Raw genomic sequence first — 12,980 nt, 5'->3', positions numbered from 1 at the left:
CAAGTTAGAGCAGTAAAGGATGGAGAGGAAATGTGTTGACTAGTGAGGAGAGTGTGTTGAGAAGGTGGAGGGAGTATTTTGAGCAGCTGATGAATGAGGAAAATCAGAGAGAGAGAAGGTTGGATGATGTGGAGTTGGTGAAGCAGGATGTAGATAGGATTAGTAAGGAGGAAGTGAGAGCAGCGATTAAAAGGATGAAGAGTGGAAAGTCGGTTGGACCAGATGACATACCGGTAGAAGCGTGGAGATGTTAAGGAGAGATGGCAGTGGAGTTTTTAACCAGATTGTTTAACAGGATTTTGGAAGGTGAGAAGATGCCTGAGGAATGGAGAAGAAGTGTGCTGGTACCGATCTTTAAGCATAAGGGAGATGTGCAGACCTGCAGTAACTACAGGGGAATCAGTCACACCATGAAGTTATGGGAAAGAGTGGTGGAAGCCAGGCTGAGAGAAGAGGTGACCATCTGTGAGCAACAGTATGGTTTCATGCCGAGGAAGAGCACCACAGATGCCTTATTTGCTTTGAGGATGTTGATGGAGAAGTATAGAGAAGGACAGAAGGAATTGCATTGTGTATTTGTGGATTTAGAGAAAGCGTATGACAGAGTGCCAAGAGAGGAGTTGTGGTATTGTATGAGGAAGTCAGGTGTGTCAGAGAAGTATGTGAGGGTGGTGCAGGACATGTACGAGGACAGTGTGACGGCAGTGAAGTGTGCAGTAGGTACGACAGACTGGTTCAGGGTGAAGGTTGACTGCATCAAGGATCGGCCCTGAGCCCTTTCCTGTTTGCAGTGGTGATGGACAGGTTGACGGACGAGGTCAGACAGGAGTCTCCTGACTATGATGTTTGCAGATGATATTGTGATTTGTGGTGAGAGTAGGGAGCAGGTTGAGAAGAGCCTGGAGAGGTGGAGATATGCGCTGGAGAGAAGGGGAATGAAAGTCAGTAGGAGTAAGACAGAGTACATGTGTGTGAATGAGAGGGAGGGCAGTGGAGTGGTGCGGTTGCAGGGAGAAGAGCTGGAGAAGGTGGAGGAGTTCAGGTACCTGGGGTCAACAGTGCAAAGTAATGGAGAGTGTGTTAGAGAAGTAAAGAAAAGAGTGCAGGCAGGGTGGAGTGGTGGAGAAGAGTGACAGGAGTGATTTGTGATAGTAGGGTATCTGCAAGAATGAAAGGGAAAGTTTATAGGACTGTGGTGAGACCTGCGATGTTGTATGGATTAGAGACAGTGGCATTGAGTAAAAGGCAGGAGGCAGAGCTGGAGGTAGCAGAGCTGAAGATGTTAAGGTTTTCGTTGGGAGTGACGAGGATGGACAAGATTAGAAACGAGTTTATTAGAGGGACAGCGCATGTAGGATGTTTTGGTGACAAGATGAGGGAGGCGAGATTGAGATGGTTTGGACATGTGCAGAGGAGGGACATGAATTATATTGGCCGAAGAATGCTGAGGATGGAGCCACCAGGTAGGAGGAAAAGAGGAAGGCCAATGAGGAGGTTCATGGATGTGGTGAGGGAAGACATGCAGGTAGTTGGTGTGAAAGAGGCAGATGTAGAGGACAGGGTGGTATGGAGACGGATGATCCGCTGTGGCGACCCCTAATGGGACCAGCCGAAAGAAGAAGAAGATGAAGAAGAAGAAGATACATTTTATAAAATATCTTTATTTAAAACCTTAAATGATCAACTCTTCATCTTTCTCTATCGACATTGCCTTAATATCTACATAGCAGCCTCTCTTATACACATTACATTTTGTCTATTTTCATGACTCATTTTATGACCTTTAATGACGTGCATAACAATTGAGTTTTGTAATGCTTTTTAAGAAACAAGAATATGAAACAAGGATTCAACCGTCGCCTGTTTTTTCATTCCCCGCTCTAGTCAAAGGCATCTCTGATGTTCTGGGGTCTGTTTAACAAGTTATTTTTTCCTTAGTAAAAATTCTCTGGGTTTACCAACTGTCTGTGGTGTTCTGATGCCTCCTTATTTTGCAGGGCTTCATGCTTTCATTCACTAGTCTTTCACCACAGATTACACACTCAATTCTCACCTTGTCCATTGCTTCAATGAAACCAAATTCAAGAAAACAATCTAAAAATAACTCCTTTTTTCTTTTAGCACATTTATTTTTATCTTCTTACTGGTGTTTCCCCAAAATTTCTCTTTGCAGCGTTTTTTTTCACTTTTTCTTACTCTCGCAAACATTAAAGAATATTCTTGACATTAAAGAAATGTATTTTATTTTCATATAGGACTTATTTTTTTATATTCAGAATTTCAAGAGACCCCTAGTGGGGGTTGTGACCCCGGGTTGGGAACCAGTGACGTACATTTGTTGTTTTAGCAGTTGACTCGCATGATGAACAGAATAAAATGTTCACCTAATTAAATATAAATAAATATTCAAGCTTGTATCATGTTCGGTTTGTGTTTATATATTTGTATGAATGTACTTGTGCTTAGGTTCCCATGGCAAGGGCAAGCATTTTGTGGCTCATTGGTGAATATTGTGAGCATGTGCCAAAAATCTCTCCTGATCTCCTGAGGAAGGTGGCCAAGACCTTCACCAATGAACAGGACATTGTTAAAATGCAAGCTGTCAACCTTGCAGCCAAACTGTATCTCACCAACTCTAAGCAGGTAACCGACACAATAAAATACACAAACCTGTCACACTTTAAATCAAATGTAATTATTATAATTTTTTTAATGAATATACCTTTTATATACCTCCATACAGGTTTGAATGTAAATGTGCATAGTTTGTTTTAAATGACTGTGGCTCTGTACACAATTTTTATATTTACGCTTTAAGTAGTTTTAATTAATAACAGATAATTAAACCCATTATGGTTAAAACATTTTTTTAATGTAAACACATTTATAGAACGCTAAGTACAAACTGAAAGTAGTCATACAACAGTAAACTTTTACAAATCATAGATTCTTTAAGTATAATGTATGAAGTTAATTAAGTTAATATACTTTTAATATCTTAAAGTATTAAGATTTCTTGATTTTCTTTTTGTGGGGGGTAAAAAAGAAAATGTATTATTGATAATAACAACTAGTTTCTTAAAATGTCTCATTCTCTCTACCTCTAGACTAAGCTGTTGGTACAGTACATTCTAAACCTGGGGAAGTACGATCAGAATTATGACATCAGAGATCGCACTCGGTTTATCCGGCAGCTGATCGTTCCCAATGAGAAAAGTGGTGCTCTGAGCAAATACGCAAGGCGAATTCTGCTGGCGCCCAAACCTGCCCCGGTGCTGCAGTCTGCCTTTAAAGGTACGCTCCTCCTCATTCTCTCTCATTCCCGTCTTCTTTTTTCAGTGAATGAGCTTCATGCAATGTACAAGCTTTGCTTTGAGTTCATATGCAGAAATTATAGCAACACAAGTTATCATGCATTTAAATCTGTAGCTTAGAATGTGAGCATGTCTATTTATGCATTTCTTTATGTAGGAATGTTTTGGGATGCATATACATACAGGCCCATAAATATTTGGACATTTGCCAAGTTATAATTATTTTAGCTGTCTGCCTTTGTACAGTATATTGGAGGCAAAATTGAGTTTACATTCAAATTGGATGAACAGTGGAGGAATAGCAGAACTTTCCATTCAAGAATCAAAAGTAATTGAACAGTGCTCCATAATCATAAATAAAATTGCGATCAATAATTGTTCCTTAAAAATCGTTTTCACTCTTTGACTGACTGAAGTCTAGAATCCACAGACATAACCATTTCTTATCTTCTGATGCTTTTCTGTTCCTTTACTGCAGCTGTCATGTTGGGGCGTTTTGTCTTCAGCAAGTAAAACGCATGCTCAAATGGGTTCAGGTCTGGTGGTCAGCTTAGGCACTGTAGAACATTTCCCTTTGTTCATTATTGCACAAGTTCACCTTTGGCTCTTCTTCCCAAGGGATGTTGCTCTAGAGATATACATGCTGTTTAAAATCGTTTAGCAGACTCTAGTCTGGTGTGCCAGGTTCCTAATGGTTTATTCTGATGAGGCTTCTCTTGATGGTTGACTTTGACACAAAAGTGCCTACATCCTGGACTTTGCTCTTAATATAATTAATATAATTATTATATTATAATTCTTTGATTCATCTCTCAATGGCTGTCCAGACAGTATCTGGATCCTGCTTTTCGTCCTGGAGTGCTTTCTGCAGTCCTTTGTGGGAAACTTCTGGTATCTTTGTTTTCTAAATTTGGTCATTGCCATCATGATGCAGAGAGAAAATGTGCCTGCACTGGTTAAGTTATAGCAGAGATGTGTTCCCTTGCTTCGAGAGAGCTTTAGATCTCACGTGATTGGTGCTGACGTTTAAGATCTTAACACCCATGTCTCAATATGTAATAACAAGCATCAATTTCACTAAATGTGTAGCTAAAGGTCAATTGTTTTTAAGTTCTTTTTTTTTTTATCTGAGGGGGTGAATCTGTTTCGGATTCACCATCAGGTGGCAGTGGTGTTCTCTTCTCTTTTTGTATTCTTTTGAGGAAAGCAGAAGGCTTGAGTAGACCAGAGAGGGCTGTTACTGGCTCAAAGTGGGCCGGAGAGTAGGTGTGGTATCTTTCTGTGGCTTCCTGGTTTCTCACGAGTTACTGGTTCCTTTATGACTTACTTTCTTTATTGCATTTGAAAAATCTCTTTGTGTTCTTTTTTCTTTTCTCTCTGTATCCCCTATCATTTCTTTTCAATTTTTTCTTTCTTTCTAGTGCCTCCTTTCCTCGCATGGCTTATCTTTTTTCCCCCAGTGCATAATATAGTCGAAGCATTTATTTATTTATTAAAAAAAAAAAAAAGCTAAGGTACATTACTCGATTTTGATGCACAATGTGTATTAGTTATATCCTGCCTGATTCACACACAGAGATAATACACGATAAGTTTACATCTATTTAAATTAATTTAAATGTCTTTGTTTACTACCTTAATGCTACTATGGTTACAGTTGTTTATGAAGTGCAGCACATTTTGAAACGGTTATTAAGCTGGTTGGAACTACCTGTGCATTCAACTGTTTAAACGCAGAAATCCCAGCTAATCAGAATCGTCTATTCAGAAAGACCATGGAATAATTCTAAGAATGTTATAATTCTTAGCTTATTGTGGTGATACATTCACTGTGTTCTTTTATCTGTGGTAAAGTTCAATTGCCAGATGATCTTTTGGTGTATTTTATATGTTCTTTTATTCAATTGGTTTTTATCAGCTTTTGCTTGTTGGTATCCATCAAATTCACAGTGCACTTCTTCAACAAGCTATAGATGGTTTTTATCAGCAAAATGATTCAGGAACGAGCATCCGCACATCATTTTCATCTCTCTCCTTCTGCTTCTGTTGTTACAATATCCTGCTGTGTGACTATGGCCATGTTCATGCCTCTCTAAATCTATACATTTCTGCTGAAGGAACAGGGCTTGTTGAGTAGCTTAAGCAGCTAATATTAGCTTAAAAACTGCTTGTACTATTTTTCACTGTCTTTCTCACTGGTCCAAAATGTGCTGCTAGTGTTCAGTTAGATTGAGATTTGTTGACTGGACATAGGATGTTTTATATATATTTCATTCTCATCCAGGTATTGAGCCTTATGCCCTCTGTATGGGAGCATTGTTATTTCTATTATTGAAATGTTTTGTCATTTAATATTATTAATTGTTCAGTTAGTAAAACCATGTTGGTTCAGGAGAGAGAAATCGTTTGTGAAAAGTAGTATTTTGGAAATATTTACAGTAATTTTAGAGTTTCTTAGTATTTTGCGTGTTCCCTTTTTTTAAAGGCACTGTGCATATAAGCTGCACTTCACAATACTGTGCAAAAATGTATGAACCTTTTATAGATAAAAAATCTGTTCAAGTGTCATCTAAACACCTACTTCATTTTTGGAAATTAGGCATAAAGAAAATCTGACATTTCAGACAAAGCTGTTATGGTCAATCACCAATTTGCTTACATTACAATACGGAAGTGCAGATATTATATATAATAACCATTTACTTTTCTTCGTTTTGAATACTTCAATATTCAAAATCTGTTTTGTTTTTTTTTGTTTTTAATGAAACAAATCCCAGATTTTCAATGATTTTTTTTGAGTTAATGTTGCATTGGCTTGTAAAAGCAAAGTCCATATTAACCCCCTGCTTTTTAATGTAAAGATCAACCATCATACAGCAGGAATGGTATCCATTCCTTTTTTCCCTTTCTGTCTGCTTTCATTTTTTTTCCTCTGTATCCTCTTTGTGTGACCAGCAGTCAGAGCATCTCATTTTCTCCGCTCTGACGGCCCATTTCTGCAGGTCACTGGGGTCAACAGTCTCTCGCCTTCCTGTGATTAAACACATAAATTTCTACACTAATATGGATTCTTCAGATGTAGTCAGTCACAGGGAGAGTGCACAAGTCTTTATAAAAATCCACACTGCAAGTCTTTATTAATCCACACAGTGAGAGGGACACTGGCATTCTATTAAAATTACAGTTAAACACAGGAAAGACTGCTGGTCATTATGGCAGGGTCTGGCAACTTAAAGGATGCATTTGATTATTATTGTGCTACTGTATATTATGTTAAAGATAAATGCTATTGGGTCTGTCTTAAACTGCAAGCGATTAATATAGATTTTTTATTTTTTGACTACTTCCAAGTAGTTTGACAATCCATGCCTACAGGCAGTAAATTCTGTGATTCTGTGATCATGTGTACACAAAAATACAGAGGTCTTACATGATTTCTGTGAAAGAATACTGCAAGAGCAAATCTGATCATCTCCAGATAGTTTAAATCTTTAAAATGAACATAATTAAGAATATGAATAATTAAGTGCAGTGTTACATCTGGAAAGTTTTAAGCCTCAAATCCACAACTTGTACAAGTCATTTATGACGACATAGCCTTGTTTTTTTTTTTTTTTTTTTTTTTTTTTTTTTTTTTTTTTTTAAGTCATTTTCCTGCTGAAAGACCCAGTTGCAACCAAATTTTGACATTATGATTATGTGTACCGTAATTTCCGGACTATTAAGCGCACCCATATATAAGCCGCACCCACTGAATTTGACACAGATTTTTATTTTAAACATTAATAAGCCGCACCTGTCTATAAGCGAAAGACAGTGTCTGTTACACGGTGTAACAGGTGAAATATGTTGTGGCTCCTTTAAGAGCAGAGCGGCATTTTGGGAATAGCCTGCCGTCGCATTTTGCCGGTATAACTGCATGTGTGCAAGACCGAGGAATATGTCCTTATTATTTTCTGATGCTCATTTCTAAGTTTCTTTGACTAACCCGTAACACTGTTGCCAAGAAAAATAAAAAAGCACAAATTTTGGAAATTTTTTATTTTTTATTTTTTATTTTTTATTTTTTTTTTTTAAGTTTACAATCGGAAATTTAATCTAATGCAGGGGTCGGCAACCTTCACCACACAAAGAGCCATTTGGACCTGTTTCCCACAGAAAAGAAAACACTGGGAGCCACAAAACCCTTTTGACATTTAAATTGAAATAACACTACATGTAACGTTTTTTTTTTGCCTTTATGCTATGTATAATCAAACCATAATGTGTTGCATTTATAAAATCAATGAACTGCAGAGAGAATAAAATTACTCCTTAAAAAAGACATTGGGTTGAAGGTTACTTTCAAGTAAAATACTCAATGTCTATTTGAGTCCTTCTTGTATTTATGAAAAGAACGCCGAACATAAATTATCCACCGGCAGCAAACCAAAAATGCCATCCTCTTCTGTGTGCCGTCAACCAAAGTTTAAGAAGTCGCGTGCTGGTGGAATTCTAAATTCAAATTTAGAATTACATTTTAAAAACTAACGAACTAAAATAAAATACATTTTAATTAAATACTCATTATTTATTTTCCAAAGCCACAGGGAGCCGCAGAAGAGGGATGAAAGATCCGCATGCCAAGGGTTGCCGACCCCTGGTCTAATGTAATGTCGCTCATTTTTTTTGGCTTGAAGTTTGTGAAACCAGGAAAAATCCAGGGAAATCCATAAATTAGCCGCTTCGTTGTTTAAGCCGTGGGGTTCAAAACGTGAGAAAAAAGTAGCGGCTTATAGTCCGAAAAATACGGTAATTTGCTAGAAGTACTGCTTCAGTATTTTTTTTTTTTTTTTTCCCAATCCCTGAATTTCCCCAGTTCCTTCAAGGGATTTTTTCTCAAATGGCTTTCAGGAAATGGTGGTGTATTTGTCTTTTACTGACAGATCTGTATACTTTCTTGTTTGTTGGTAAACGCAGTTTTGTAAGACGGAAGCAGGTTTATGGAAGTCCAGACAATATCTGGTCTTTGCTGAGTTTTTTTTTTCCCCATAGAGTATTTGTATTTTCCCTTTCTGTATTTAATATTCCGACCCAAATGACTTCTGATATAGTCAGTTAAGTCTAAAATAGATTTCTCTAATCAAAAATTGCCTCGGGGAGTAAAAGTAATATGAACAAAGCAGATGTCCTAACTGACATGCTAAAAGAAAGTTCAATAACATGAATTGTTCTGGTAGTATGCAAACTTGTTAAATCTTTTTCATTTCTTTAGTTTGCTGAGAATTCTTCCATCTGTGGAGAGCTCCAATCTACCTATAAAGTCTATCTTTTTTTTTTCTTCACTTGTTTTTATGTGTTTTTCACTCAGATCGGGATCGTTTTCAGCTCGGCACCCTCTCCCACACTCTGAACTCTAAAGCCACAGGCTATCTGGAACTATCTGATTGGCCGGATGTGGCTCCTGACCAATCTGTGAGAAATGTGGAGGTGGTGGAAACGGTAAGAACCGTTCCTAAATGTTAGTACTGTAAATGTAAGTTATTTAATGACAGTGGATATATCTCTATATTGTATGTGGTTCTAATGGGAGAAATATGTGTGTCTGTGTAAGGTGAATGAGTGGGCTCCGTCTGTCATCAAAGCCAAACCTGTCACATCAGATGACAAGTTCTACTCAGACCCAGGAGAGGAAGAAGAGGATGAGGAGCAAGAATCAGATAGCAGCAGTGAAGGCAGCAGCAGTAGCAGCAGTGAAGGTTTGTTTAGTGTGTGTGAAAGTCATACAATCATAGTAAATTTTAAAGGTTTATATTGTTTAATGGCAGTGTGTGTGTGTGCTCACAGATTCAAGCAGCAACTCGGAGAGTGATGAAAACAGTGAAAGTAGCAGTGAGGCTGGCGAGAGCTCCAGCCAGTCGGAAAAGAGCAGCGACTTGGGTTCTGACAAGAAAAAACGGAAAACTCAGAAAAACAAAGAACTTCAGCAGGGCACAAAACTCAGAAAAGACAGGTAGCAGTTCTTTACACTGTATTAGGATGTACTAGAAGTTTCTTATTCCTAATTTCAACTCATTGTTATTTGCTACAGTCATGTAAAACTGAGTGCTTTTTTTTTTTTATGTATTTTTATTTATATACATTATATATATATATGAGTATGTATGTGTATATATGTAAGTATGTGTGTATGTACGGTGTGTGTGTGTATATGTATGTATGTATGTATATATATATATATATATATATATATATATATATATATATATATATATATATATATATATATATATAATGTAATGTATGTGTGTGTGTGTGTGTGTGTATATGTATGTATGTATGTATATATATATATATATATATATATATATATATATATATATATATATATATATATATATATATATATATATATATATATATATATATATATATATATATAATGTAATGTATGTGTGTGTGTGTATATGTATGTATGTATATACATATAAAAAAAGGTAAGTTTTAAGTTTGTGCTGAAAGCGGAAGGCATCGATTTCTTTATTATTTTATTTGCTCTGGAAGTCACACTCTCACACAGCACAATGACAGACAGAGAGTGAGAATTAAGCAAACCCCCCAAAAAACCTGAACTCAGTTCAGCCCATCACCCTATGACTCCTTTCCACACCCTTCCTTCATGATGCAGACCCACACAAAATGCAGGCATCTGAAAAAGAAAACTGATTATTCAGATGATTTTATTATCATATCATCTTATCCTATTATATTGGAATATATGTACAGTATCTTTTTCAGAGATAGATTACATATTCCAATAAAATGTGAGCATTAAACATGAGAGCAATGTTAGAGGACCAACAAAAAAGTTTTCTCAAATTATGCTAATTATGTTTTGGAATTAAAAAAAAACAACAAAAAAACATTAATTTGAGTGTGTATGTTCTCACATATTTAATCATGTATGTTTATACATTGGCATTTTTGTAAAGGGCTAGTGTGAAAGAATTAAGTAAAAGAAAACAAATGGAAACAATGTAAATACAGCAAACTGAGCAAAATTGTATACATTGTATAAAGGATACATAAGATATTTGGAACAAAATAAACACCTCATGTAGGGCTGGACGATAAATCGATTTTATTGATTAACTCGAATGTGTAGTTTACATCAATCTGTTTTAATAAAAATCGGTTTTCTCTTTAATGTCCGCTGACACGTTTCCGTTAATAAACAGAAAAATCTGATCATTAAAATCACCATATTCAAACACTCATAAACACTCATTTTACTGTGGAGTTTTTAAGAAAGGTAAAGTAAAGTAAAATCACTCCAAACATCACTGCATTTTTAACCATGTTCCACATTCAAACACTCATAAAACATTTTTCTTTGTAGGTTTGCTCATTTTATGTTATGTTATGTTCTATTTTCACAATTTACAAAGGCAGGGCCTGCCATCTTGTATTTTTGGCTTGTTGTTTCTGATTGCACTTTAACCCAAAGTGGGTTATAATCCCAGAAGGGTAAATAAACTTTATTTAATAAAGTTAAAACTTAAAAAAAAAAAAAAAGAAATTTGTCATATGCAGATTGATTTTAAGCAGGGGGGAAAAAAATCGATTTAAATCGCAAATCGGATTTTTTTGGTGAAATATCGCCCAGCCCTAACCTCATGCATCTCTTTGCTTTACAAAGCAGTAAAGCAGAACTTTTTATTTTTTTTACTTTGATTTTTATACTTTGCTTCTTGTGTGGAGAGACGTTTTGTGTTCTCCTTATATAGAGGAGGACTTGAACATTGCATGGCATTGTGCACCACACTGCACAGTTGTGGCCTTTTCATGATTTATTTTGTTAAATGTCAGTAACTGTATATGAAATGTCTTGTTTATCAACCAGTTGCATGATACCAGTACATAGCATTATGATGAGTGAGCTAATGCTGTATGATGTCTCTGATTGCTCAAGCAGTATTGCTTAATTAACTCTGTACTGCACCATGAAGTATCATATTTATATAATTATTACTATTCGGATGATTAAAAGGGCAATCATACAGTAGGTGTGTTTTGATAACCATAAAACACACACTGGCCATCTTTATTTATTTACAAATGCAAAGATATGCATGTATTTTGTGTTTTAGTGACTCAGATGTGGGTGAGAACAACACGCATACGGTTAAAGCTGGTTTGAGAAGCGAGTCAAGCAGTTCAGAGGACACTTCGTCTAGCTCAGAATCTGACTCTGATTCCGACTCCCCAACTAAACGGACACCGATAAATAAACCTAAACCAGTCAAGAAGGTAAGGTTTTGGCGTTTGGTTAGCTATGAATACATTTAGCATATTTTATTTATTACCTCTTAATCATTTGAACATAATATTTGCTTGGTTTTGACCTGCAATATTGTAACCCTGAACAAATTGTTTGACTTGTAAAATGAAACACATTGCAAATTATTCCAATAATATAACAGAACTGCATTTCTTATATGAAATGGACAAAATTGTTAACAATAATGGGCTCGAAATACTGAAATCCATTCTAAGGTGATTTATAAACGGTCTGATAGCAAAATTGCATTGCATGATCTTTGCTTATTTTATCTGAAATGTTTTTTGCTCTTTTTTAGTTTAATTTCATATGTTAAGATCATTTCTTGTTTCTTAGTCGGAAAAGAAACCCAAGAGAACAAAAGAGATTTCTCTATTGGATTTGGATGACTGTAAGTTTCCTGAAGTAAAATTACATTTTTACTTTTCTAATTGAGTTTTGCACACACACACACACACACACACACACACACACACACACACACACTTGACACTGCTGTTTAAAAAAAACCAAGCATCATCTTTGAAATTCTTACAACTTTGTCAGCCTTCTTACAATATCAGGAGATTAAGTCAAGCAATCTATGTAAGAACCTAAGTTTTACCATCTCTATTCATGACCATATCACAGTTTGTGACCATAGGTGAGGATTTAGATGCAGATTTTCCAGTAAATTGATTGCTGTTCAGTGTGTCACATGGGTGTGTTGGGAATAACTTCAGGAACGTTAGGAATAATGTTTGAAACTATGTTTTCACTAACAAATTTCATAAGAAATTTAAAAACACCTAATTGTATTAAAGTGACAATGTCTAGATGATTTCATGAAGGTGCCATAAGGGCTGTGGGGGGGTGCGTACAAAATTCACGGATTTTCATAACTTGCAGGGATCTTAGAATGTAACCCGGGGGACCACTGTATCTTTGTTTATGAATGATGAACATTTATGTTTTTATGAACATTGTTTCTTTGTTGTTGTTTTTTAAGTTTCACCCAGTGTAGTTACCACACCCAAGAGCTCCATCCTCTCCCCAAGTGTTTTGTCTGACCTGCAAGGCCTCTCACTGTCTGCCTCCTCCACCCCAGCCATTCAGGTGTGTTCACATATTTGTTTTCCTTCAGTCACATTCATCCGTATTTCCTGCTTTTTACTCCTGTAGACAGGATGAGATGGGGGGTTTTCTTTGTGCTTAAGCATTTTTTTCCTACGTGTGCGAGACTGTGAGATTGTTGACCTTTTTGAGTGTGAAGTGGCTTCCTGTCCCATGAGAAGTGTCTGAGAGAAAGTATAAGTATTTCCCTGGAAAGTAATATCTTTTAGAAAAAAGATTTGAGTGGAATTCCT

The 12,980-nt window shown here is 36.2% G+C and overlaps 1 protein-coding gene across 2 annotated transcripts in view; it reads left to right on the top strand.

Annotated features, from left to right (window-relative positions):
• Positions 1-12,980, top strand: part of ap3b1a (adaptor related protein complex 3 subunit beta 1a) — a 57,544-nt gene that overhangs the window by 22,502 nt on the left and 22,062 nt on the right. For both annotated transcript variants that reach the window (XM_046867964.1, XM_046867963.1), the window contains exons 15-22: positions 2,467-2,643; positions 3,108-3,294; positions 8,665-8,795; positions 8,908-9,052; positions 9,141-9,306; positions 11,444-11,603; positions 11,971-12,025; positions 12,623-12,729. In XM_046867964.1, coding sequence (XP_046723920.1) covers positions 2,467-2,643; positions 3,108-3,294; positions 8,665-8,795; positions 8,908-9,052; positions 9,141-9,306; positions 11,444-11,603; positions 11,971-12,025; positions 12,623-12,729 — 1,128 coding nt within the window. The remainder of the gene's footprint in view (positions 1-2,466; positions 2,644-3,107; positions 3,295-8,664; positions 8,796-8,907; positions 9,053-9,140; positions 9,307-11,443; positions 11,604-11,970; positions 12,026-12,622; positions 12,730-12,980) is intronic.

Source organism: Silurus meridionalis, chromosome 15 (genome assembly GCF_014805685.1).
Source record: "Silurus meridionalis isolate SWU-2019-XX chromosome 15, ASM1480568v1, whole genome shotgun sequence".
NCBI lineage: Eukaryota > Metazoa > Chordata > Actinopteri > Siluriformes > Siluridae > Silurus > Silurus meridionalis.
Note: the sequence above shows the minus strand (reverse complement) of the source record. Positions and strands in the feature narration are given on the sequence as shown.